A 26709-nucleotide genomic window follows, 5' to 3' on the forward strand; every position below is an offset into this window, starting at 1 on the left:
TCCTTATTTGGGGGAAATACACACTTAAGAACTAAAGGTTAAAGAATAAAAAAAAATAAAGATATATAAATAGAAAGTGAATGACAAATTAACAAATGGGGCAAAATGTTAACAATTGGTGAATTTCAGTAAAGAATACATGGAAGGTCTCCGTTTTATTTTGTAATTTTTCTTCAAGTTAAAAAAAATGTTTCAAAGCAAATCACTGTACAGTACTCCTTCATTATCCACAGGGTGTACATTCCAAGACCCCCAGCAGATACCTGAAAAGGCAGCTAGTACTGAATGCTATATATACTGTTTTTTTCCTATACAGGCAAAAGTTTAATTTATGAATTAGGCACAGATTAAAAACAGATTAATAACAATAATTAATAATAGAAGAGAACACTTAAAAAAATATACTGTAATAAAAGCTATGTGAAGCGGTCCCTCTCTTCTCACTCAAAATATCTTATTGTACAGTCCTCACCTATTTTGGGACCATGGTTGACCATGGGTAACTAAAAGAGCAGGAAAGGGGGGTCCACTGTACTGGAGTTAGAAAGATGGACCCACAACGTGGGATCTCTCTTCTGTTCCACGGGTCTGAGTGTTTTTATGCCAGTGCCATGCTATTTTGCTTACTAAAGCTTTGTAGTATAATTTGATGTCAGGTAGTGTCATGCCTCCAGCTTTATTTTTTTTGCTCAGGATTGCTTTGGCTATTTGGGGTCTTTTGTTATTCCATATAAACATTAGGGCTGTTTTTTCTATTTCTGTGAAGAATGTCACCAGTATTTTGATGGGGACTCCATGGAATCTGTAGATCACTTTTGGTAGTATAGACATTTTCACAATGTTTATTCTTCCAATATGAGAGGATGGAATGTCTTTCCACCTTTTTGTGTCCTATTTCTTTTTTTTTTTTTTTTTTGAGTATTTTAAAATTAAATTAGTTATAGTTCATTAAACAATCATAAACTGTAATTCCAAATACAGGTATTAGTACTATTGATTTTTAAGACATTTCAAACACTTCAGTTAATAAAATATAAACAAGTAATTATATTATGTATTATTATGCTTATACTTAAATTATTCCTGAAACATCAACATAATGGGTTTATTCCATGTCTTCATTATTTTTGTACTTGTTTTTAATATCATTTTTGGGTTATAGTTATCCTTATTTTGATATCTTCCTAGGGTTTTCATAACATTGTTTGGATTCTTTCCCAGAATTGCAGTGATCTTACCAGACCAGCCAAGGTTATAAGATGTGGGTTATCAACTAATTGTCTACCAGACTTGACACCTTCTTAGGTGAGTCCAACCTGAGGTCCTTGGAGTTTCAGTAAAACTTTTCAAAATGTTTTGTTTTTAATTTTTTGGTGGCTGGGTGGCACAGGGATCCAAACCCTTGACCTTGGCGTTATAACACCATGCTCTAACCAATTGAGCTAACTGACCAGCCCCCAAGATAATTTTTAACATGTTTTAGTTTTTGCAACTTAGTATCTTTCTTCAAAATGACTTACTCTTTGTTTGTTTTTTGGCAGCTAGCAGCTAATAAACTAACCTTTTATTATTATTATTATTTTATTTATTGAATCAAAATTGATTATACATATTTTGGGGGTTCAACATTGAGACATGTTGATCAAATCAATGTTACTAGCATATATATTGTTACATATCATAATTATCCTTTATTCTCTTGTCCAATCTCTCCCCATCCAACTCTGCCTCCCTCCCCCAATTACCCTAGATTTCTTCTCTTTCTGAAAGAATAATGTCTTTCCACCTTTTTGTGTCCTCTTTAATTTCTTTCAGCAGTGACTTATAGTCCTCACTGTAGAGATCTTTCACCTCCTTGGATTGACTATTTTTATTATTATTATTATTATAAATGGGCTTGCTTGCTCGATTTCTTTTTCTACTAGTTCATTGCTGGAGTATAAAAACACTACTGATTTTTGTGAGTTGATTTTGTATCCTGCGACCTTAGTGAAATTGTTTATCAACTCTAACAGTTTTTTGGTCGAGTATAGAATATACCTAGGATCATGCTGTCTGCAAACTAGGACAGTTTGACTTTGTCCTTTCCAATATGAATGCCCTTTATTTCTTTCTCTTCCTGATTGCTCTGGCTAGTACTTCAATACTCTGTTAAATAGGAATGGTGAGAATGGGCATCCTTGTCTTGTGCCCATTCTTAAGGGAAAACCTTTCAGCTTTTCCCATTCAGGATGATATTAGCAGTGGGTATGTCATATACGGCTTTCACTGTGTTGAGATACTTTCCTTCTATACCTAATTTGCTGAGAGTCTTTATCATGAAGGGATGTTGAATTTTGTCAAATGCTTTTTCTGCATCTACTGAGATAATCATACGGTTTTGGTCCTTAATCTTGTTGACATGGTGTATTACATTTATTGACTTGCCTACGTTGAAACATCCTTGCATCCCTAGGATGAATCCCAATTGATCGTGGTGCATAATTTTTTTTGATGTGTTGCTGTATTCTATTTGCTAATATTTTATTGAGAATTTTTGTGTCTTATGTTCATCAAAGATGTTGGTCTATAGTTTTCTTTTTTTTTGTTGTATCTTTGCCTGCTTTTGGCATCAGGGTGATGCTGGCCTCATAGAATGAGTCTGTGAGAGAATGGCCTTGTTTCAATTTTCTGGAATAATCTGAAGAGAATTGGTATTAATTCCTCTTTAAAGGTTTGGCAGAATTCAGGAGTAAAACCATCCGGTCCTGGGCTTTTCTTTGTTAGGAGAATGCTGATTACTGCTTCAATCTTGTTACTTGTTAATGGTCTATTCAGGTTTTCTATTTCTTCTTGATTCAGTGCTGGTAATTTGTTAGTGTCCAGAAATTTATCCATTTCCTCCAGGTTTTCAAATTTGTTGGCATATAGTTCTTTATAGTAGTCTCTAATGATTCTTTGTATTTCTGTGGTATCAGTTGTAATGTGTTCTTTTTCATTTCTAATTTTGGTTTTTTGGGTCTTTTCTCTTTTTTTCATTAGTCTAGCTAATGGTTTATTTTGTTTATCTTTTCAAAAAATGAAATTTTTGTTTCATTGATCTGTTGTATTATTTTGGGGGGTTTAATTTCATTTACTTCTGCTCTGATCTTCTTTCTTTCCACCTACTAATTCTGGGATTGGAGTGTACTTATTTTTCTAGTTCTCTGAGGTACAGCATTAGGTTGTTTATTCAAAATCTTTCTATTCTTTTGATGTAAGCATTTACTGTAATAATCTTCCCTCTTAGTACTGCTTTTGCAGCATCTCCCAGATTTTGGTATGATGTGTCTTTCTTGTCATTCAAGAAATTTTTTGATTTCCTGTTTAATTTCTTCTTGGGCCCATATGTTGTTCAGGAACATGTTGTTTAATTTCCATGTATGTGTAGTTTCCAGAGTTTTGCCTGTTATTGATTTCTACTTTTAATCTGTTGTGGTCTGACAAGACACTCGAAATGATTTCTATTTTTTTTAATTTCTATTTTTTAATACCTATCCTTTGTTTCTCTGTTGATTTGTTGACTAGATGATCTGGCCAGTGTTGACAGAGGGGTTTGGAGATCCCTAACTATTATCATATTGGGGTCTTTTTTCCTTAGGTCTAATGGTGTTTGCTTTATATATCTGGATGCTCCAATGTTGGGTGTATATATATTTATGGTTGTTATGTCTTCTTGTCAGATAGATCCTTTTATCATTACATAATGGCCTTGTCTCTTTTTATAGTTCTTGACTTAAAGTCTATTTTATCTGATATAAGAATAGCTACTCCTACTCATTTTTTATTTCCACTTGCGTGGTATATCTTTTTTTGTCTGCTCACTCTTAGTCTGTGTGTGTCTTTACAAGTGAAGTGAGGTCTCTTATAGACAGCATTGAGTCTATCTTCTTAACCCAACCAGCCAGTCTGTGTTTTTTGAGTGGAGAATTTAATCCATTTACATTTAGGGTTGTTACTGAAAGGTACTGTCTTCTGGTATTTTATCTATTTTCATTTGGATGTTTTAAATGAAACATTTTCCTTTTATTGTTTGTCTTCGGGTTTGTTGGGTTTTGGAGGTGGTAAGATAGTTTCTTTCTCTTTCTCATTTTCACTTTTGTTCTACCAGTGGGTTGTTTTTTCTTGTGTACTTATGGCAATAATTATCATTTTCTGGATTCTAGATGCAGGACTCTCTTGAGGACTTCTCATAGCGCTGATTGTATGGCGTGAACTCTTAAGTTTTTGTTTACCTGGGAAATACACTATTTCTCCTTCATTTCTGATGGATAACCTTGCTGGGTAGAGTATTCTAAGCTGCTTTTTAGTATTTTGAATATATCATCCCACCCTCTTGTGGCCTACAGAGTTTCTGCTGAGAAGTCAGCTATGAGGTTCATGGCAACTCCCTTATAGGTTGATGCTTTTATCTTGTTGTTTTCAGGTTTCTCTCTTTGTCTCTGACTTTTACCATTTTGACTATAATGTGCCTTGGAGAGGAACTTTTTGGATTGAATCTGTCTGGGGATCTTTCAGCCTCCTGAATCTGAAGATCTGTGTCTCTCCCTATAACCTAGGAAGTTTTCTGCTATTGTTTCATTGAATATAATATTTTATTGAATTACTCAATGCCTTTTCCTTTCTCCTTCTCTTCTGGAACATCCATGATTTGGATATTTGTGCACATAAGGTTGTCTACTATCTCAGATTTTCTTCATTTTTTAAATTTCTTTTTCTCTTTTTTGTCCAAGTTATTTTGAAGAGACTGTCTTCAAGTTCATATATTCTTTCTTCTGTTTGCGTTAGCCTGCTACTTAAGCTCTCAGCTGTGTTTTTTATGTCACTGAATGACTCCTTCAGTTCCATGAGTTCTGCTACTCTTTTTTACAGTATTAATCTCTTTGTAAATTTCTTCCTTCATATCCTGAGTAGTTCTGCTCAGTTCCTTGTGTCATCTAACTGTGTCGTCTTGTATCTCACTGAGTTTCCTTAAGATTCTTTTTACTTGTAATTCCCTTCCAGTCATTTCAAGGGTTTCCTGCTTAGGGATCTGGTACTTGAGAGTTATTATATTTGTTTGGTGGACTCTTATTTTCTCATTTTTTCATATTGCTAGCATCTTGATAGTGATGTCTGGTCATCTGATAGAGCAGTTGCTTCTTCTATCACTCTCCTTCCCTGGACTCTGCTGGTGACCCTCCTTGTGTCAATGCAGTCAAGTGGTCAGCAGTTCACCAGCATAGCAGCAGTGGCTGCTGCTCAGGTAGCAGGCCACCCTTGCAGCAGTGGTAGTTGTGGAGGTGGCTTTGGCAGACTGCCCACATGGCAGTGGTGGCTCCAGTACCAGCATGCTGCTCAAACAAAGATGGTGGCTACTGGACAGCACTGGTGGTCGCAGTGACTGCAGCAGTGGTGGTTGCAGCAGCCACCCACTTGGCTGCAGTGTCCACACTGGTAGCATATGCAGCTACAGTGTCTGCAGCTACAGCAGCATTACCTCACAGCAGCAGCAGTGGCGGTGGCTGCAACTGCATCCCTCATGTCTGTGGTGTCTGCAGCGGTAGGGATTAATTCGTGGGGGCAGCACAAGCACCAGCAACTATAACTACCTCCCTTGCATTTACAGTATCCATAGCAGCAGCAAAGTTACCTCACGAGGGCGGCAGTGGCACCAGTGGCCTCAATTGCTTCCCTTGCAACTACGGTGTCTGTAGTAGCAGTGGGGTTACCTCATGTGGACAGTAGCTACAACTGCCTCCTTTTTGTCTGCAGTGTCCTTGGGGGCGTCGCGGGTTATCTCATGATGGTGGATGCAGCAGCACTAGCCACTGCAGCCATCTCTCTCATGTCTGCAGCATCCATGGCAGGAGCGGGGTTACCTCATGGGGACAGTTGCAGCTGTCTCCCTCACATATGCAGTGTCCTTGGCAGCAGGGGTGTTAACTCGCAGAAGCAACAATGGCCTCTAGTAGTTGCAGTTGCTTCCTTCATCTCTGCAGAGTCCGTGGCTGCAATGACAGGCCACCTGTAGGACTGCTGCTCTGTGATCAGCAACAGTTCTGGGTCCAGATAATGGCTCCAGTGACTGCAGCAGTGGTGAGCCCATTTCAATCTTCTTCTGTGGAGGAACGCACCCTGGGCACCTCTAGCCTGCCATACTTCCAGAAGTCTCAATATGATTTTTAATTTCGAAAATTTCTGAAGTGTTAAATAGGCCATTTGCAAACTCAGGAGAAAAAACATATATGTAAATATATCTTAAGTAGAAAGAAATCAGATAACATAAGTAGTCTTTTATAATCAGAGTACTAAAGGTTTACTTAGTGTTAAAGCAGACATCGGAAAAGGAAAAATATTAAATTATTTAACTAGACATTTAGTTCATTTTAGGTCCCCATTATAATCTACTTTTTAAACGTCAGTTAACTGAAGCTGATTGAGAGTTCAAAAGGGGAGTTTCTAATAATACAAAATAAACAGCAGATCACATACAAAGTTTATTTTAATATTTAAATTTTTAAATTTTCAAAAAATTTAAAGTTCAAAATTTTAAAAATAGTATACCTGAATCCTCCTGAGCTTCATGAGTTTCACCATCATCTGTTACCTCTAATTCTTTCACAAAATTTGAGGGAAACAGCCCTAACTTGTTGTTCAGGGTTCCACTCCACCAGCCTTCTTCTACCTGAAAGAGTTAACAAATCATACAATATAATAAAAATTTCTTTTAAGTGAAAATCTTCACCCTACAGGAAAATTAAGCCCCAGAACTGAATAAACACAAAGTTAGTAATGCAAAAGAATCCCTGTAAAACTTTAGAAAACACAATGGAGAAAAATGTACTTTAAGTGATTAATCATATATGAAATTAATCACATATTAATAGCACTTTGCAATGTTTACAATGAGAACTTGGAATCAATCGCAATCTATGAATTAAGTTCTTTTCATCAAAGTATCTGATAACCAAATATAATATATCAATAGCAAAGCTCTCTTTTGAAATATTACTCTCTCAAACACTACTGAGCCCTGGTTTGTAATTATGACATATTATTTAAGATATTTGGAAATTTTTATTTGAAAAAAGTTTTATTACTATAAGATCATAACTTCTCATAAGACACAGAAAACTAGTAAACCTTTTATTTTCATAGTGATTCTTAACCAAAGAAAAAGACTTACTTTTAAAAATACAGATGTGAGACTCTACTAAATACCTCCCGCCAATGAGAAATGTCATCATGAATCAAGCTCTTCAGAAAAATATTGTCAAAATGAATCAAACTCTTCCGAAAACTTACACTCACTAATAACAAGGTTAGTCAATTCCCATGAAGTTATTTAATAAATTAGTTTAAAAATGCAGAGTTTCTGCTAAGCATGCTAAAAGGTTTTCCTAGGCAAAAACAATTTTTTAAAGATTAAACGATTCACTGTCAAAATTTACTTAGCAGTACAGGCAACCTCACAACTCGAAAAAGATCTTTTTTCTTTTTAAAATATTTTTTAATGTTTTCCATCTCGGCATAATTACAAGCAACTTTTAATAAGTTATTCATCTAATAACAGGCACTCACTATGTATAAGCCATGGTATTGACTGCCTGGGAAAGATTCAAACTTGCACTGAGAAATCCCTATCCTTGAATAAAACCATCTAAAGAAGAAAACGAACAATAAGCAGATAGTTGTAGTACAAGGTAAAAAGTGCTGTAACAAAAGTATGAACAAAATGCTGTAGGAACATTTAGAAAGGGCTTAAAAGAATCAAAAAATGCTCCCCTAAACGGAAATAACAAAACAACTTGATATTAAAGGCTGAGTATGCGTTTCTCAGGTAAAAAGTATGTGAAATATAAGGTGACATAAAAATAAGTAATATATTCATGGAAGGTATATCTGAAATACAAAGTGGCTCAAATACAGGTTGCTGAGGAAAGAAGGGAAGGCAGTAAGTGTAAAGTGTTCAGAATTTTCCACAATATTAAGGAGGCACCAAAGGACTGGGAGTGACTCAAACCAGGTGTGATGGGAATAGGTAAACCAAAATGGAACAAACACAAAAAAAGGACAGAAACATCAGCAGACTATTATCTATACCTGAAATCCCAACTGGCAGCAAGTAAGTAGTGAGGAACTAAGAATTCTTAGGAGGCAGAGCAGTACAGTGGAAAAGAACACTAATAAACACTCACTGCATGAATTCAAAATTCAGGCTCCCCTACATACCAGGCATATGAACTTAAGCAAAGATTGCTGCAACAACGTCTCCCTTCTGACAAATGTAATCTAGACACTCCTCCCACCAAGAAGTAGTGGTGGTTTCTGCCCTCTCCCCCTTCAATCTTGGTGGCTTATGACTCACTTGTAATGAACAGAATGTAGTCAAAGTGACACTATCATTTACAAGGCTAGATTGTAAAAGGCAATGAAGCTAACACCATATCCACAGAAATGTTTGCACTCAAGAGTCATGAACTAGCATGTAATAAGTCCAACCATCCTGAGGCTCCCAGACTGTAAGAAAGCCAAGCCAAATGGAGAGGTTACAGAACGGCTCTTCAACTGGCAGTTCTAGGAGTCGAGGATCCTAGGCACTAAAGAAGTGAGTGAAAGAGCCTTCCTATGATTCTACCAGCCCCCGATATGAATCTTTCCAGCTGAGGCCACCAGACATCATGTAACACAAACAAGCCATCCCTGCTGTGCCCCATCTGAATTCTTGACCCACACAACCCATGAGCATAAGAAAACAGTTATTCTTTACCACTAAGTTTGGAATGGCTTGGTATACAGCAACAGTAATTAGAACAGCCAATCACTTATCTTCTGAGATTCAGTCTCTTCATATGTAAAATGGAAATAAAAATTTCTATCTTGTTTGGTTGTTTAGAAGTTTAAAGGAAATAATAAATTGCAACACTTAGCACAGTGCGTCAGACAGTAGAGGCTCAATAAATGTTGTTATTTATAAATGTTACTGTTTATCATTATTGCCACAAGGTGGAAATAAAATAGAATTGCTTGGAAGTTTACATAAATATAAACATTAATGATAAATTACATTACAGGATGTTACAATACAAAATTAATCCCTGCTACATTATATTATATCAAAACATACACTTGAAAATGGGATCTTCAGCTGCCAAATAAAACTTTATACTCCTTCAATGATACAGCAGAGATGTGAAGTTATTTTTAAAATATTTTTAAGTTCTTAAAACTTCTAAGATATTAAAATGTAGAAAAAGTGTTCTTGATTAATATTTGAATGCAGTTATTCAAACAGGCAAAGCTGTTAAAAAGAGTCTGCTTTGTACTCCTTTATTATGCAAAAGATAAAATTCCTTCTACTTCACTGTTTTGTGCCTACAATGAATTCAGAATCAAAGAAAAGGCTCGTTTATGATCTTAGCTACTCAGATAACATTAATTTTTAGCTTAAAAAATTGTTTCATTACTAAAGGTGACATATACAAATACAGTACACAAATATTAGCTATATAACAAGGATGAATAAAGAAAATCTATACCTTAAAATTTTATAAAAAACAAACTGGCAAAAACCCTCACAAAAAAATTAATAAAAAATTTTTTATTAAAAAATCCAGAGCATTTTTTAAAAATCCAGAGCATCATTTACAATTGCTTCTTTATCTCTAACACATGTTTTCCTTACCTCTTCATTAATATCAATAATATCTCCCACTTTCAGCTCCAGTTCATCCTCATTTTGTGGAGTGTACTCAAAAAGAACTTTACACTGGCGCTTCTTGATCTCTAAAAGAAGCAACAAAAAATTAGTTTAAAAAGATTATTTTAAAAAGGTATCTTTATTTAAATACCATGTTTATAGTCACAGGACTTAGATAAATGAATAAAGACAGAACATATAAGCATTCTAAGCAGCTAATCACAATCGGTCCCTGTTGGCTTTTCATCCTGCCCCATCACTACAATGTATTGGTTCCCAAATAAATTCAACTACAAATAAGGAATAAAGCTTCCAGAAATAAAATCTATTCATATATCTGATTCCACAGATTACACAAAAGTGAAATGTCTACTGCTAATTTCGAGACTAGAAAAAGAGACAGTAAAAGACACTTTGGGCCTAACAAATTCACCATAGACAAGTCCTTCAGGCCAGGGATTTTCAGACTACTTCCTGATCAAAGTCTAGGAATACTATTTAAAATACACTACTTTTAAGTGTCTATGGTTAAAAAAGGGGGGGGGAGGCAAAAATGAACAAATCTAAAATATATTTTATCTTCTTCAATAGCTCTTATTTTGTGACATAAAATCAAACTCACATAGGCAAAGATGAAAATAATTTTAATTTAGCTTTTCAAACATGTTTCATTTACTCAGAAATGATCATTTATAACCACCCAAAGCTTATATTCTCAACTTCTTTCAGGCTCTTTCAGTTCTCTAAATTGAGAACTCAGACTCACTCTCATATTTAAAAGTGAATCATTAAGCAGCTAAGGGTAGATGACCAGGCACAGCTGATTAAAAGATTACTTTTTGCTACTCAAAGTGTGTTCCTCAGACCAGCAGCAAGAGTCACCTGGGAGCTTATTAGAAATGCGGTATCTCGGGCTCTACCCAAGACCTACTAGTTATGAACTGAATTGTGTCCCCTCAAAATTCAAATACTGAAGCCATAACCCCCAATGTGTATTTGGTGATAGGACCTTTTGGGAGGTAATTAGGTTAAATGAGGTCATACGGGTAGGGTCCTAATTAGATAGGACTAGTATCATTATAAAAGAGAAAAAGATCAGATAGGACTATATCTTTATAAAAGAGGAAGCGATACCAGCCCACAGCTGCCCTCCTGCCCCCTTGAACAGACATTAAAGACCATATGAGGAAACAGAAAGAAAGTGACTTTCTACAAGCCAAGCAGAAAGGCATCACCAGAAACTAACCCTGAGAGTAACTTGATCTTGAATTTCTAAGCCTCCAAAAGTGTGAGAAAATAAATGTCTATTGTTTAGCCACCAAGTCTGTGGTATTTTGTTATGGCAGCCCTAACAAAATGAACCAGAGTCTGCACAGTAACAAAATCCCTAGGTGATTCTCAATCTTGCACTAGATCCAGTTATCCTAATCTTCTCCAATTCCTTGAAAACAGCATACCCTATTCCTTCAGAGACTTAAACGTACTGTTTATTTTGCAAAGGACACTTTACTTTCATTCACCTTTGTCTGCCTTAAAACTCATCTTCAGTTTTCAACTGAGAAGACACTCTCAAATAGCTTTCTGGATTAAGTCCTCTTCCCTTGTGCTTCTATATCACCCTGTTGGCTTCTGCAGCCCACTTGTTACTGAAAACTCACCTTTTTCCTTTTCACTTATTTTCTTGTATATATCCCCACACTACTGTGGGCTAAAAAGAAATGGGCACTGGGTGTGTTAACTGCTCTTTTCCCCAGCACCAAGCACAGTACTTGACTTACACTAGGTATCTGTCTTAGTCCGTTTGTGCTGCTGTAACGAAATACCTGACAGTGGATAATTCATAAAGAGTAGAAATTTATTTCTCACAGTTTTAGAGGCTAGGAAGTCCAAGATCACGGTGCTAGCAGGTTTGATGTCTGGTGATGAGGTTCCCTCCAGCCCTTTCATAAGGCACTAATCCATTCACAAGGGCAGAGCCCTCATGACTTAATCACTTCCCATCCACCTCTTAATATCACCACAATGGGGATTAAGTTTCAACATGAATTTTGAAAGGAATCATTGTTCAAACCATAGCAGTATCCATTAAATGTTTTTGAATGCATTAATGAACAAACATCTAGGTCTAACCATATAGCATCAATGCCAATCAATATCATCCCAAGAGTGTTTATATTCCATCAATAGCCTACCACCAACAATTCTAACAAGAATTTTCTTGATAATTTAAATGCACACTTAAAGAACTAACAGGGCTCAAGAAGACAGGCAACATGCACAGTAAACAATTAATGATAAAACGTGAATACATAATAAGATAAAAATATTTAGTACAAACTACAAATATCTCAAAAATTATTAGAAAGGACAGGTTTGAACTGGAGCAGATGTGAAAGGCTTCAAAGAAGGAATGGTAACAGTTATACAATGAAAGGCCAACAAGATACAAAAATGTGAAATAAACACCAATGTCCAGAATTAGATCCCTGTACTGGCCAGCTGCCCACCCCCCCATATCCCAAGAAAAAGAAGGTGGAATAGATGTGGCAGATAACCAGGGAAACAGTTTTACCAACAAAATAGGATTTAGTAATATAAGAACTCTACAAAGAGATGGCAACAAAGGCGAATCCTAAAAAGCAATCTAGATAGGCAGAATTTCACTGCATCAAATCATGATCATAACCATCTCCAAATAAATTTTTGTAAACAAAGACACCACGTTACAGTAAAAATATCACTGGCTTGGAAGTCTGAATACTTAGATTCTAGCAGAGATGACATTACCTAGTAATTTGACCTAAATTCTCTAGGAATCAACTTCCTGAGCCATAAAATAATAGAGCTGCACTAGATAACCATTACAGTTACTTCAGCTCTGACATTCTACCAGATGTACGAAATTGTTTATCAAGACAAAAAACAAATCAAATTGACCTCCCCAAAACAACAAAAGCACATTACATGCAACCAACAACAATGGAGAGATGCAAAACAGACGTGACAATCAAGTAAATATAAGAATTGAAATTCCCCAAATAAGTAAGAGTAACATCTCAGTTTTTCCCCCTTCCTAAAGAAATAATTTGTATCTAATTTTTTTATTGTATGTTTTAAAACAAAAGAAACCAAAGAAAGTAAACACTGCCTGTAATTTTATAACTAACCTGGAGTTTGCAATAAAATTTTTGAAATATCACCTTTCATCAGGTCTCAAGGTAAATTTTTAAGTAATAATTTAAAGAATAGTAGTGTTATGCAAACTGCAGGAAAACATTTCGTCTCGTACACTATAGACAGTCCCTAAGTAGTTTTGCAAATTGCTGCAGTGGCTTTGAGAAAAATGTGTTCAATAATGTGTTCTTTGTAGTTAGCAATTCATAGACAGGGGGGAAATGATCTATATTATTGTAAAGAAAAATCTACTTTGTTCAGGGTGCTCTTAAAAGAAGAACATCATTTCTACCTTGATAATTTTAGACCTCTAAAAAAAACGTGGTTTGCTTCTTTTCCATGAGTAGCAATCTTTTAAAACTGGACTTAAGGGGAATATACTATTAATTAGCACCCACCCCAGGCATGTCAATTAACTTTGAACAGCCTAGTTATATTCTAACCAAGAGCTTTTTTTTTCCCCTCTCACACTAAGCATAATTTCTTCAACGCTGTCTGCAGAATTTGCAAAGCAATTTCTCATTTTTCAAAGGAAAAAGTCATATTGGATAAAAACAGCTAGTCCCTATTATTCTCAGAAAAACGTGAGTCATTTACTCAAAAAAAAAAGATAAAAAATTCACGATTTCATACTTAAACAGAGTTCACTCATAAGTTGAGGTGACAGCCCATACTGAATTCTTCCACTGATTTGACTGACAACACAGTTAAAGAAATTTTGAGATTTCTCACATTTCAAACTGCACATACAATGTCCACCTATATATATTGCTCAATAAATGTTAATTTCTACAATGTATCATAACCTGTACTAAACACACACATACACACACACAAGCAGAGTTGTTAATAAGAAGATGCATAAAATTAAGTCCATTTTTTAAAAAACTATAGCTAGTACTTTCTTATCACTAGTAACCTCCACATAGTTTTTCAGCTCTACAAAGAAATCAATGTTTAAAAATATGTATCTTTTTTAAACCAATATTTTATAAGTAAAGCTATTAAAAAGGAAGAGAATTTAAAGGAAGTAACAAAGGCAGGGACATATTTCATGCCTTTTATGTATCAGCATTGTTCTAAGTCCTTCACAAACACCTCCCCTCTCAACAACAAAGCATAAAAACTTATTATCATCATTTTACCAATGATAAAACAGGACTCAGAAGTTAAATAATCTGTCAAAGACCACAGAGCTAAAATGAGGCAAAGCAAAACTTATACACACTTCTGGTATTTCACATCCAGTTTTAAGCCTTTAATCTTTCCACTATAGCACGCTACCTCCTTTATAGATTACAAAGTACTTTAACATAGCTCATGCAGTCTAGTCACACTGGATCCTTATTTCCCCAAAATACCATGTACTTGTTTATCTCTTCAGGTCCGCTAAAGGTCCCAATTCTACCTGGAATACTATACTCCCCAATGCTACCTCCATGTAAATGATATGTCCTACCTAAAGACGAGCTTAACAACCCTAGTACAGAATTGCCCCTTCATCTAAAACATCACTGCATATTATACATGACTCTAATACAGTTCTGAATAGAATAAAACATTATGATAATGACATTTATTCAGCACTTATAATAATTACTTACCATGTTAATACCTCTAAAACCCTACGAAATAATTATTACTATCATCCCTATTTTACAGTAACTTGATGTCTGCCCCTGCTTGACTGTGAGTTCTGAATCACGATCCATATACTCAGCTTCTTCTGGCAGATTTAACTGCCTACACCAATACTGTTTCTCATGGTCACAGTATCCACAGATATTAAGGTATTCAGCACATTAAGAGTCCAAACATTTCAGAAAACTTTTTTAAATGTTTTATATTTTTTGAAAAACAAAACCAAATTGTATGAAATTTCACACTCAGTAAGTTTACTTTCCTTATTCTTTTTCTATTAAAAGAGAAAATCCTTATTTTTCAAATGGAAGTCAAAGAACGGTTAAGTATGTCATGTCTGAAAAATAAATATAAATATTCATATCAAACAGAGCTCTTAAAATTATGGTACCATTTCTCACTAGAGTATTGTTTTTAATCTTTCCATCAAATGCTAAAATGAAGAGTACACCCCACTCAGAAGGTGGGAGGTAAATGCTAAAACCTCAGAGATAACAGCAAAAGTTCCTCATCTACTTTTTGGTTGCATTTGGTCTGGAAAGTATATCTTCAGGTTTTACTGCAGTATTTTAATTTACTAATTATGCTATCTACCCTAAGTGAATCATTGTTCAGTATATGCATGCATTGAAACAACACACTAAATCCCACAAATATATAAAAATAAAGTAAAAAAAGAAAAAAAAAATTACTCAGTCAAAATTTTATCAATTTCTTTCTCCAGTAAGCAAAGAAAATCATCAAATGTTAAGAAACAGTGATTTAGCCATTTGCTAAATGACTAAATCTTTACAAATTCTTTCTTATCCTTAGCAATTAAAAAATCATAATATTTAAGCCATTAAATGAAAGCTTCAGACTGTTCAAGATATTCCCTATATTGCCTATACTCCTTATATTGATATATACCATTTGATTAAGACACTCAAAATCTTAGAAAATCTTTGTTATCATTACCAGCATCATGAAGAAAGAACTCATGGGGTCAAAGGTAAATATCATGCCAGCAACATACTTATACGTAATTCCATAAAAGAAAAGAATTTGTGGGCCGAGCCCGTGGCACACTCGGGAGAGTGCAGCGCTGGGAGCGCAGCAGCGCTCCCGCCGCGGGTTCGGATCCTATATAGGGATGACCGGTGCGCTCACTGGCTGAGTGCAGTGCAGCCGGTCTCAAAAAGGACAAAAAAAAGAAAAGAAAAGAATTTGTATCTGTATATAGATATAAAGTCAATGTGACAAAATGTTAACAGTAAACTTAAGTGAAGGGTGTACCAAGTTCACTGTAAAACTTTTCTAGAGATTTAAAATTTTTCAAAATAACACAAAGTTAGAACATCCTACCTCATTCATTTAAGAGACTGCACTGGGGAGGAGTCATTTGAGTGAGTCTTTTTCCCCTTATGAGTCAGAATATTTCCATGACAAGAAGCAGAGCCTGAACTAAAATGCACATTTTTTAAACAGGTATGCTATAAATATGCATAGTCAGTGGCCACAATTTAAAGGTATTCAGAATTTTCACTATTTCCTTCAATAGTGACTCAAAATCAAGAGGTATACTATTTGCTACCAAACTTTCTTGGGAATGAAGCAATTTGTAGATTGGCATTTTGTCAACGAATTTCATATGCAACATCATTCTTTTCAGAATACATACAAGTGACCTATCAGTACCAATCTCAATGTAACTTTCACATTTAAAATAATTATTAACTTGACGAAAAATCACTTCCTCTGCAGCATGTTTCCCCTAATAAGGAAAACAAAGTTAGCAAGCACAGATATCTTCCCCTACACTTGCCAAGAGTAGATTCCATCTGGCATCAATTTCTTCCAAATGTAAACTGAAATATCTACTAATATTCCATACTAAATGTTATTTAGAGTTGTGATACAGAAAGATGTCAATTCTTTACTTTCTAAGCATAATACTCTACCAATATCTTTGTCGCTGATTTTACAAGGATGTCAGAGTAATCTAACCTGTACCTGTTTTTGCTTTCAGAAATGTAAATTTGTTCTCTTCTCTGACTTCAGTAACTTACAGTAATCAATTCTGTCCTACAAAACACTATTCTGTGCTTGCTCTAGAAAATACCCTTTTGTTTTACCAGAGAAGTTACCATGCTTAATAAAACATGATAGCAAAAGTCTCAATGACTTCATGATTACACAAAAAGAGCCAACACATTGGGAACTAGAGAACCATAATAATAAAATCCAGTTTACAGATATTCACCATCATACTACCTATCTGAACCTTTCTTTTTTAGTTGTTTAGACAAAATTACATACACATGCAGATTCACTTTGTCTTGGCATGCAGAGATTTAAATTAAACATTCACACTGCAGTGATTATACTATCAGCCTTTAAAATTGTTTTGGTTTGTTTTTAATATTAACAGTGTTGGTTAGTAGTATCCACTACTATTTCACAATACAATGAACCACTTTTAAATAACTGATCTATTTTGTGAATTAGAGATATGATGCAAACTAACAGTAACAAAAATAAACCAGATTTACTAGACTTACAACAATACATAAATGACAGGAAAACAGGAAAGCAAAAACAACCTGCATCCTGTTTTAAATGTTGGCTGATACTAAATGACCAATTTAGTCCTTACAGCACACACACTTAAAAACATGTTATGGAGGATCTTTAGGGAAAAAGGCCTAAGCCTCCTAACACCATAATGGTTTTCCCTTTTTACAAGAAAAAGAATTACACCCAGTGTTGTTAAGAAAAGTAATATTTACTGTGCCTTTCCTATTAGAAGACAAAATGAATAAAATTTTCATAATCTTAAAGCCTCTATTTTAGAAACCTGTCCATTCATAACTCCATAGAGTGAAAGAAAGTTGTAAAAGGATTTTACTATAGGTAGAAGTGTTAAATAACCCTTCCCATGGACCTAAAAGTTCTCTGAGCACAGAAATTCTATACAGAGGTTCAGATCTGTTATTTGTCCCTCAATCTCTAAACAGTTTCAGAGTCCAGGACGGTTAGAACAGAACTGCTGAAACTGTGCCCACCTTCAAGCAGTTAGGCTAAATGCAGTATAGGTAACATCTAAATATTGTCTGGACACTGCATTTTCTGGGTCTGTCTTGGTGTTGTGAAATGTGTTTCACTTTTATGAAAATCTGTTTTCATTTTATGAAACTAATCAACGGGTGATGTAACACAGAAAGTAGAGGTTTCCCCAAACTTGACAGAGATAGTAGCATAGAAACAAATAGGTTAGGGCAGACCAGTTAGCTCAGTTGGTTAGAGCATGGTGTTATAACACCAAGGTCAAGGGTTCGGATCCCCATACTGGCCAGCCACAAAAAAAAAAAAAAGAAAAGAAACCAATAGGTTAAGATATAATAGGACCCTATAAAAACCATTAATAGCATTACATTTACAATTTGAGAAATGTATATAAACAAAATTTCTTTATTGCAGACTACTTAGTACAAGTTATTTACGAACCACAACTTCAAAGACACTAATCTAAGGTAAATGTGGTTAAATACTCATTTACTATTTACCAAATCACACTGGCCATGGTATTAAGTATTCAATCTCTCAAAGGACTGCAGCTCTTATTATGTTAAGATACTTGCTATCTGTTCCCATATATGTTGTACTTCCTTATACATGTTTAATATTTTAAACATTTTTAATAACAGTCTTTCCCAAGACTGTAAGCCCTTTGAAAATGGCAATGTTATGTCTTTTTTACCACTTTTTCACCAGTAGCAAAATAAAACTCTAAAGTTTCAATGATCTTTCTGATGTCATAAGACAAACTCAAACCCATATCTGATTTCAAATGTGATGCTCTCCCTCTATGCCAAGTTGTTCTCCTAACATATTTACAGAGTACCGAATCCTTAAAAGGCACTCTTCTGGGCCATCCACCTTAAAAACAATGTTTATGTTCAAACCACTAAAGAAAAAGCAATATGAAAATCTTGAATCTATGCTAAGGATCAGCAGACATTTCAGCATCTCATTAAAATAAATGGTATTAAAATATAGTTAAAGTGTTAATCATTCAGCAGTCCGTAAGATTAATAAGAAAACGAAACCTCATATTTTAATTTATAATTCCTGTAGATGGCTGTCAGCTACTCATGCTGGAATATCAACATGTTATTAGCTGAACATGACTAAAAATTATGTTTGACTACATAGGCCAATAACTAATAACATGACAATAACTAGGAAGCTACTGTAGTCTACTACATAAGGTTGAACTAATTTCTCCTAATTTATGAAGTTATAAAATATGCTTCAATTTTGATAAATTTAAGCAGAAAAGGAATTATTTACATACTCTTCTTGATGTTTTTGGTTTGTGGATGTGGCTGAATTCCTCCAGCTGGAAGCCCATAGGTGCTTATTCGTTGTACAAGACTTGCTACATTCCCATGCCTTTCCCGTTTGATGGGCAAATTGTCATCCTTGGATTCTGTCTCTCTTTTAATTTCCTATAAAAGGGGAAATCAGTAGAGGGGCGAATAAAGTTATACTTTATTTAAATGATCAAATGTAAAATATCAAAATCAGCTATAATAATTACTATATAAATCACGATATTCAACTTTTTGCTCTGCCCAAATACATTTGAAGAAAGCTACACACTTTAATAACAGTGACTCATTATGAGTATAAGTCTTATTAGAACTGGAGATGAAGGTAAAAGAAAGGGAGGCTGACACCCCACTCCTCACTCCCTGTCCCAACACACAAAGAAACACTGAGATACATAGATAAATAATTGTAAGTCAGGGGTGGGCAAACTTTTCCCATAAAGAGCCAGATGGTAAATATTTTACAATTTGCAGTACATACAATCTTTGTTGCAACAATCAATACCGCCATGTACAGTGTAAACGTAATCATACACCTAAATGAATGAACATTAGCTATGTTCCAATAAAATGTTATTCATAGGCACTAAAATTTTAATTTCATATAATTTTTACATGTTATGAAATAATGTTTTTTGGTTTTTTCCAACCATTTATAAAGTTCTTAGCTAGCATTCTTAGATCATGGACCTTACAAAAGCCAGTGGTATTCCGATTTGTCCCATGGGTTGTAGGGGAATGGCTCCTGTCCTAAGTCATAGATATAACAGAAGATAAGTGAACCATCATGGAAAAAAGTATGAAATTTTACTGGAAGACATGAGAGAAGACAAATGAAAATAAAGTTATGCCGCGTTCAGTGACTAAAAACTCAGCATCATGAATATATCAATTCTCCCTAAAACTCATTTAACAATGCAATAAAATTCAAACTAATATTTCAAAGATGTTAAGTAGCAATTTAATAAACTGTTTCGAAATTTATGTAGAAGAACAAAAGATTGACAACAGCCGAAATACTTCAAGGAAAATAAGGTGGGGGGGCTTTTTTTAAACCAAGATATAAAGAAAAACTATGATAGAATAAATTAGAGTGGTACTAGCATAAAAACAAACATACTAATAAATCAAGAAAAACAGGAAGTCCATAAACAAACAATTTATAACAGAAAATGTGAGGAAACATGGAATCTTAAAATACATGGTATTTGGAAAACTAATGTTCCATATTTAAGGGGTAAGGAATAAAATTGGATTCCTATCTCACACATTTGATATTAAAATTAACAATTTATGTTCCTTAAACATAACCATGAAACTTAAATAAATAAATAAAAACACTAACTGGAAGATATTTTCCACAAATATGAGTATAGTTAACAAACATTTGTATCCCAACTACATAAAATCATTGATATTAGAGTCCTGGATATATAACCTTGTGTAATGGGAACTCAAACTGTAATGTTTTCAAAAGAATCAGAAAGAGACTATGTGCTTGTTTTAGTATAATCAAATCACCATTAAAAATCAGTCTGCTTGGGACCAAAATGTAAACAGAAAAACTAAATAACTGAAAAGCTGAATGAATACTATTCCTTAATGAAACTTGGTTGAACACACAGAGGTAAATTTGTATTTGTACTACTTGGAATAATATTGCCTTTCTGCTTGTTAGCATTATGATAAGTGTTCATCACTCATTACTGTCATAAACTTTTACTGAGCACCTGCTAGTACCACACAGGGGCTTGTATACACAAACAAGAGAGACTATGTCTTCTGCTCTTATAGCACTGTATGCATTACAGAAGAAGACAAAAAATAATTAGGCAGTTAAAATTCAGTGTAATAAATATCCAAAAACTGGAAACAACCCAAATATTCAACAGGTAAATTAATGAACAACTGAATACTACTCAGCAATAAAAAAATTCCTGATACACAAAAACATCTATAAATTTCAAATTCTGATTGAAAGACACAAAATGAGTACAGTATAAAAGGGTACTTCAAAAAATTCACGAAAAAGTGAAGTTAAAAGATAATACAAATCCTTCCATAAACGTATAAAATTCTAGAAAATGCAAACTAATCTACAGACAAAAAGCAAATCAGTGGTTTCCTGGGGCCAGGGCCAGAGAGAGAGAGATGGACAATCAAGGGACACAAGGTCCCTTTCTGGGTTGATTTAAATGTTCTATATATTCATAGTGCCAATGGTTTTATAGTTGTATGCAATTGTCAAAACTCACTGAATCTTACACTTTAAATGGATGCAGTTTATTGTACATGAATTATACCTCATAAGGTAATTTTTAAAAAAAATTTTATGGTATGTACTCTAAATAGAAAGCACCAGATGTCTAACACAGGAAATTCACCTAATATAAACTCAGTAGTGGTTAGGCGACTCAGGATGACTTCCAAGAAAAAGTAGATGATATAATTAGACTCCCTAGCCAGGATTGAGAATCTGAGCTATATTATAAAGACGAAGGGACACTGCTAAATTTTAAAAGGTAGAAAACATTATTCCATGCAGTATGAAAGAATAAGTGGAAAGACGCAGGACTAGAGGCAAGCACACCAGGTGAGAGCTGAATGTGCCCCAAGTTGTAATAGTAACAGAGCAGACAAATTTTGATTCAGAAAATACTGAAGATAATTAATTTTGATGATTAGTGATCTTGGTAATTAATAAGATATGACCTAAGAAGAAAGAGTCAAAGATGACGCTCAAGTCTTAACTTGAACAACTGCTCATATGATGTTGGCATTCACTAAGAAAGGAAATGTATCAAGAAAGACAACATGCCAGAGTAGGAGAAAATATCTGCAAAAGACATACGCGATAAAGAACTGTTATTCAATATACAGAAAAACTCTTAAAACTTAACAATAAGAAAAGCAAACAGCCCAACTAAAAAATGGGCAGAAGATATTAAAAAATTCCTGTGACCCCTCTTATTCTCCACTGTGGCACAAAAATGATAGGGGAGACATGCTTTGCCTCTGCCACCAAAAGACTATCACTAAACTTTTGGTCCTTTTTATGACTAAAAATCCAACAGGTATATCACTAAAATGTAAGCTCCAGGACAGAAGGAATTTTGTTTTATCGTATTTCCAGTGCCTAGAATAGTAACACATAGTGGGCATTAAAATATTTAGTAAACAACTAGTAAAAACAGAAAAGCATGAGACAATTATACAACACTCTAAACCCAGAAATAAACCCAACCAAATAGAGAAATTCTGTATATGATAAAGAAATCATTTGAAATCAGTACGCAAAAGATGAATTCTTCATTAAATGACACTGGCACTAGCTAGACCTATGAAAAAATTAAGCTTGATGTCTTATATCGAAGAAAATCCCAGCTGGTCCAAAAACTGGATTATAAAAAAAAAGTAACAACAGTACCAGGAGAAAATGTGGATGAGCATTTCTTCATAACTTGGGAGTAAGGAGATTGATGTCTTGACTTCCTACACATGATATAAAACCAAGAACCATGACAGAAAATAATGACAGCTCTGACTATAAATCAAGTATTTGTATGGCAAGTCACCATAAAAAAGTAAAGAAGCTGAAAACAAAAAATCACAATAAAAAGTATCAATGGATTTATTATTTCAAGAACTTCTTCATATCATTAAGAAACAGGTCAACATCATTTTTTTAACGAGCAAAATTTCATGAACAGGCAATTCACAAAAGAAATAGAAATAAACATTAAATACATGAAGATGAGAACCTCATAAAATCTATTTTTATAAGACTTACCTTATAAGCCTAAAAACTTTTTAAATACTTGACAGACTTACCAAAAGGCAACATAGCAAATTATCAAAAAATTTAATGTGTGTAGCCTCTGGTTAACAAATCTTATTTCTAGAAATCTAGAGATTTCCCTACAGAAATAACAAGTACCTGAATATGCATGTATATGAACATTTATGACAGCACACCATTTTATAATAAAAAACTAGAAGCTTAAATAGCTGTTAGCTGGGAACTATTTAAATAAACTATAGTATATACATTTAATAAAATACTGTGCAGTCATTAAAGACTATCATTTCTGAATCATTCTAATATTGAATAAAACGAAGCAGCTTTACCATATCACTACATATATGAAAGATGTTTTTATTAAAAATGTGTTGCCCGAAATTATTTTTAGCCAACGACACTGCTGGAATATATGTTTAAAGTTATAAACTAAACCCAATTTTCTTCATATTGAACTTGCATGTGATTATGAGTAGAAAACTAAATCTTGTCACTTTCAAAAATGGTCAGTGAAATCCAGGGTGAGGCCTTTACACAGCAGTGCCCCATACTTTCTGTGGCGGAAGACAAACACCTGATTTGCAGGCACCACTCAGCCTACTATGAGCAGCTTCCTGGCATCATTTATACCACAGGCTTGTAGCTACTTCCATGCCCCATACCCTCTCACCACACACGTGATGACATCCCTTTCTTCTCCCAGGCAGATTTGTCAAGCTAGCATATGAATTCACTCATTGGTGCACACTGTTTCCATTGGAAATAAGTAAATCCACTTCATATGAAACTCATCTCATCAAGAAAGGATTAAAAGGGAAGAAGTATACCTTGCTTTCACACTCCCTTTCACTCTCCACTAATTCTTCTTTCCTTTCCTCTAGCCATCTCTCCTCCTATCTAATGACTCTTCACCTGTCAGAACCACTATGGTCTCTTGGATGTAAGAAATTTAGAGCCTAGTTCTCTGTTTACCTGCCTCGACACTGCACGATAAGTTTACTCACAGGAAGGGAAGAAAAGAGCTTAAGAGCAGCAAGAACAGGCACATTTCTTCAGTGAGTACAGCACATCTTCCCAGATTTCTCCATAACATAACATGTGTTTACCACATGTTAGTCAGTTGCTACTCCCTATCTGGTAGGATTTCTGATCATAGTGACTTCTTCATAATCACTGTTCAGAACTGCTTGATGCTTGTTTTTAAAAAAAACAATGCATATCATTTTACAATCAGAAGAAAAGTTTTTTTTTATTTTGGAAAAACAGTTAAGTGGGTAAAGAGTTGTGAAAAGTTACTGAAGTACAAATCATGGAGGATGCACAAAATATTTCACAATGCAGACTGCTTCATTTTTATTGGTAATGCACTTAAGGAAAAATACTTTGATTTGCTGTTAATAACACATGACATATCAGCATGTAAAAACCTCAGTTTTAAGACTGCACTAAGTATTTTTCAAACTAATAAAAACAAAATCAACATAAAGACTGGTAGTTACAACCTCAACATACCAAACAGTACTCATTTTAGATTTTCCTTTCTGCCTCATAAGCTACCTACATTTTAAAAAACAAAAGTCACATCTCTGAGAGCTACTGTTACTTTCTAGTACAAAGGACTAAGCACTGGCTTGACATTCAAATCCTGTTCCTCTAGGAAAATAACTCCAAATTTGACCAAACATGCTTAAGTACAGATTCAGGAGACAGATGACCTGGGTACAAATCTTGGTTTTACTCAATCTTGGTTCACTAGCTATATAACCTTGGACGTTTGTGTTATCTTTAATAAAAATTAACCAGGTGAATATGACATATTAATTCACTGCTCAAGATCTAGAACAATTTTAGGAACCTTCAATGTTCTCTGAGACACAATCATACCCAAGAATATTAGATACAATAAAATCTTCTGAGGACAGAAGACACAAAAGGAAAAGGGGGGGAGCAAACTAAATACATATACAGTCTACACTGAATAGGAAAAACTCAGACATTTATAGCCTTCTAAATACATAGTGTCAACTATGATGTTACTGCAAACACCAAGTGACTTCAAGGCAAAATTACAATAAGGCAGTTTGCTTTGGGGTCCACCACCTCCTTCTCTGGAACCCCCTAATTCCCTACCAGTAGATACACAAACATACTGTCCCACCAACCTACTTTCTTCCCTAGTTTCTGGACACATAGTGCCTCCAAACTACTCTTTGCCTATCATCTTCAAAAGCAAATTTTACTGAGTGCCTACAGAATGTCAGTGAGGCTTCTAGTATTTCTCCCTTCCTCTCTGTCCTTTATTCCCTTTTACCTGAACAGCCAATAATAAAACTCATGTTAAAAATGTCTTATTTATTTTTCTACCAACTTTACTTCCTTTCCTGATTTTGAAAATGACCCTGAGATGCAGTGAAAAAGAGGCCTCACTTAGAGAGAAATCATGTTTAGACAAAGCAAACTCTGAAAAACTCTTTAAAAAACCTCATCCTCCAAAAGAGGTAAGCTTCCTGAACAACAGGTAATGCCAATACAAAACTGGCAAAGAAAAAATACTATATGGATAATCTCCATATAGACAAGAATGTACTATACTGATTGGTTTTGTTTCACAGATGAGTAGGAAGAAGCATAATAAAGGAGGATGAGAAACAAGCAACTAGTGGAGAGGATATAGCTATTCTTCATCTATTAGGATAATCAAAGATACTTAACTTTGACTGCACTAACCAAAAACAGATAACTAAAAAGATAACAAAATTCACAAATCATTCCATGTCTTAATATATCCACATAATAATTTGGTTACATGATCATGGTTAGTACATTATCACGATTTGAAAACAGAAAGCAATTAACTTGTATTTCATAGAATCAAAGGCCACAAAGACTAATAAAAACCAGATGAGAGGGCAAGAACTTCTCTTTATTTCTCAAATTAAAGAGACAGGCTACCTAATCACCAAATTCCTAAAGAGAGTTCTGTTTAAGCTAATTAAAATCTAAGGAATATACTTATTTTTAATTTAACATTCAGGATTTCCAGAAGTATTATATAAAATTAGTACCTCCTACTTTACAGAAACAAAATCAGATGATATGAAAAAGTGGTATGAATAAAGAATAAGGAAAAGAAGCAGTATTAAATGTTTATTTGGTACATGCCTACTGTTTTAGCTTCGACTAAGCTAACTATTGGCCTACATTTTAAAAATTAGTATAGAAATGATTAATTTAGGTTTCTAACTTAACAAACTGGTCTACACCCCATTCCTAAAGTTTTTATTTTGTTCTTTGGAATGTAAGTAATAATATATAAGAAATGATCCAGAAAGAAATACCTCAAGTCATTTGATTTCCCTTCTAATTACAATTAAATTAAATAGGACATTTACAAAAAAACCCTTAAGTCAAAGTCCAAAGGAAAAAATTTCCTTAATATGAAATCAATACACACCTTCTGAATGTCAGTAGAACAAAAGTAGCAAAATAAAACAACAATGGCAGATATAATATAGCAGGACTATTTTGAAAGTTTCTAAACTTCTATCCCCAATTATGCTTGTCACTACCCAATTGCTGTCTCTCCACTTTGGACAAAGAAACTCCCTATTTAAACTGCCCCTCCCTCACTTGGAAAAGGCAAATGTAGAAAGGGGGGGTTGGATTGCATAAATTCATTGTCAATGGCATCCTACTACTTTCCTATTTCTACCCCAAGAATGTTAATGAGAGCCAAGTGAAGTACAGTGGGAAAAACATTAAGTAAAGAATTCTTTTCTTATCCATATTCTTTCAGACATACCACACTGATTGAAATGGGTTAAAAATACCCCAATATTTTATAATGGTCACATTTTTCATACTAGTTTTGTTAATCTAAAAAATGTTATTTGCACTTTCAGTGCCTAGGGTGAAGGGCTTTTAGAATAAGAACTGCGGGGAATGAGGGCTAATGTGTCTGATTTCTTCTGACAGAAAAGACATCAGGCCTACATAGGAGAGAGATCCTCTCAAAGGCGCTA

The 26709-nt window shown here is 34.4% G+C and overlaps 1 protein-coding gene across 1 annotated transcript in view; it reads right to left on the reverse strand.

Moving 5' to 3' along the window:
- Positions 1 to 26709, reverse strand: part of CD2AP (CD2-associated protein) — a 126795-nt gene that overhangs the window by 68108 nt on the left and 31978 nt on the right. The window contains exons 3-5 of the mRNA XM_008583687.1: positions 18852 to 19005; positions 9686 to 9786; positions 6565 to 6685 (exon numbers count right to left, since the gene is read on the reverse strand). Coding sequence (XP_008581909.1) covers positions 6565 to 6685; positions 9686 to 9786; positions 18852 to 19005 — 376 coding nt within the window. The remainder of the gene's footprint in view (positions 1 to 6564; positions 6686 to 9685; positions 9787 to 18851; positions 19006 to 26709) is intronic.

This window comes from Galeopterus variegatus, unplaced genomic scaffold (genome assembly GCF_000696425.1).
Source record: "Galeopterus variegatus unplaced genomic scaffold, G_variegatus-3.0.2 Scaffold2995, whole genome shotgun sequence".
NCBI classification, from domain to species: domain Eukaryota; kingdom Metazoa; phylum Chordata; class Mammalia; order Dermoptera; family Cynocephalidae; genus Galeopterus; species Galeopterus variegatus.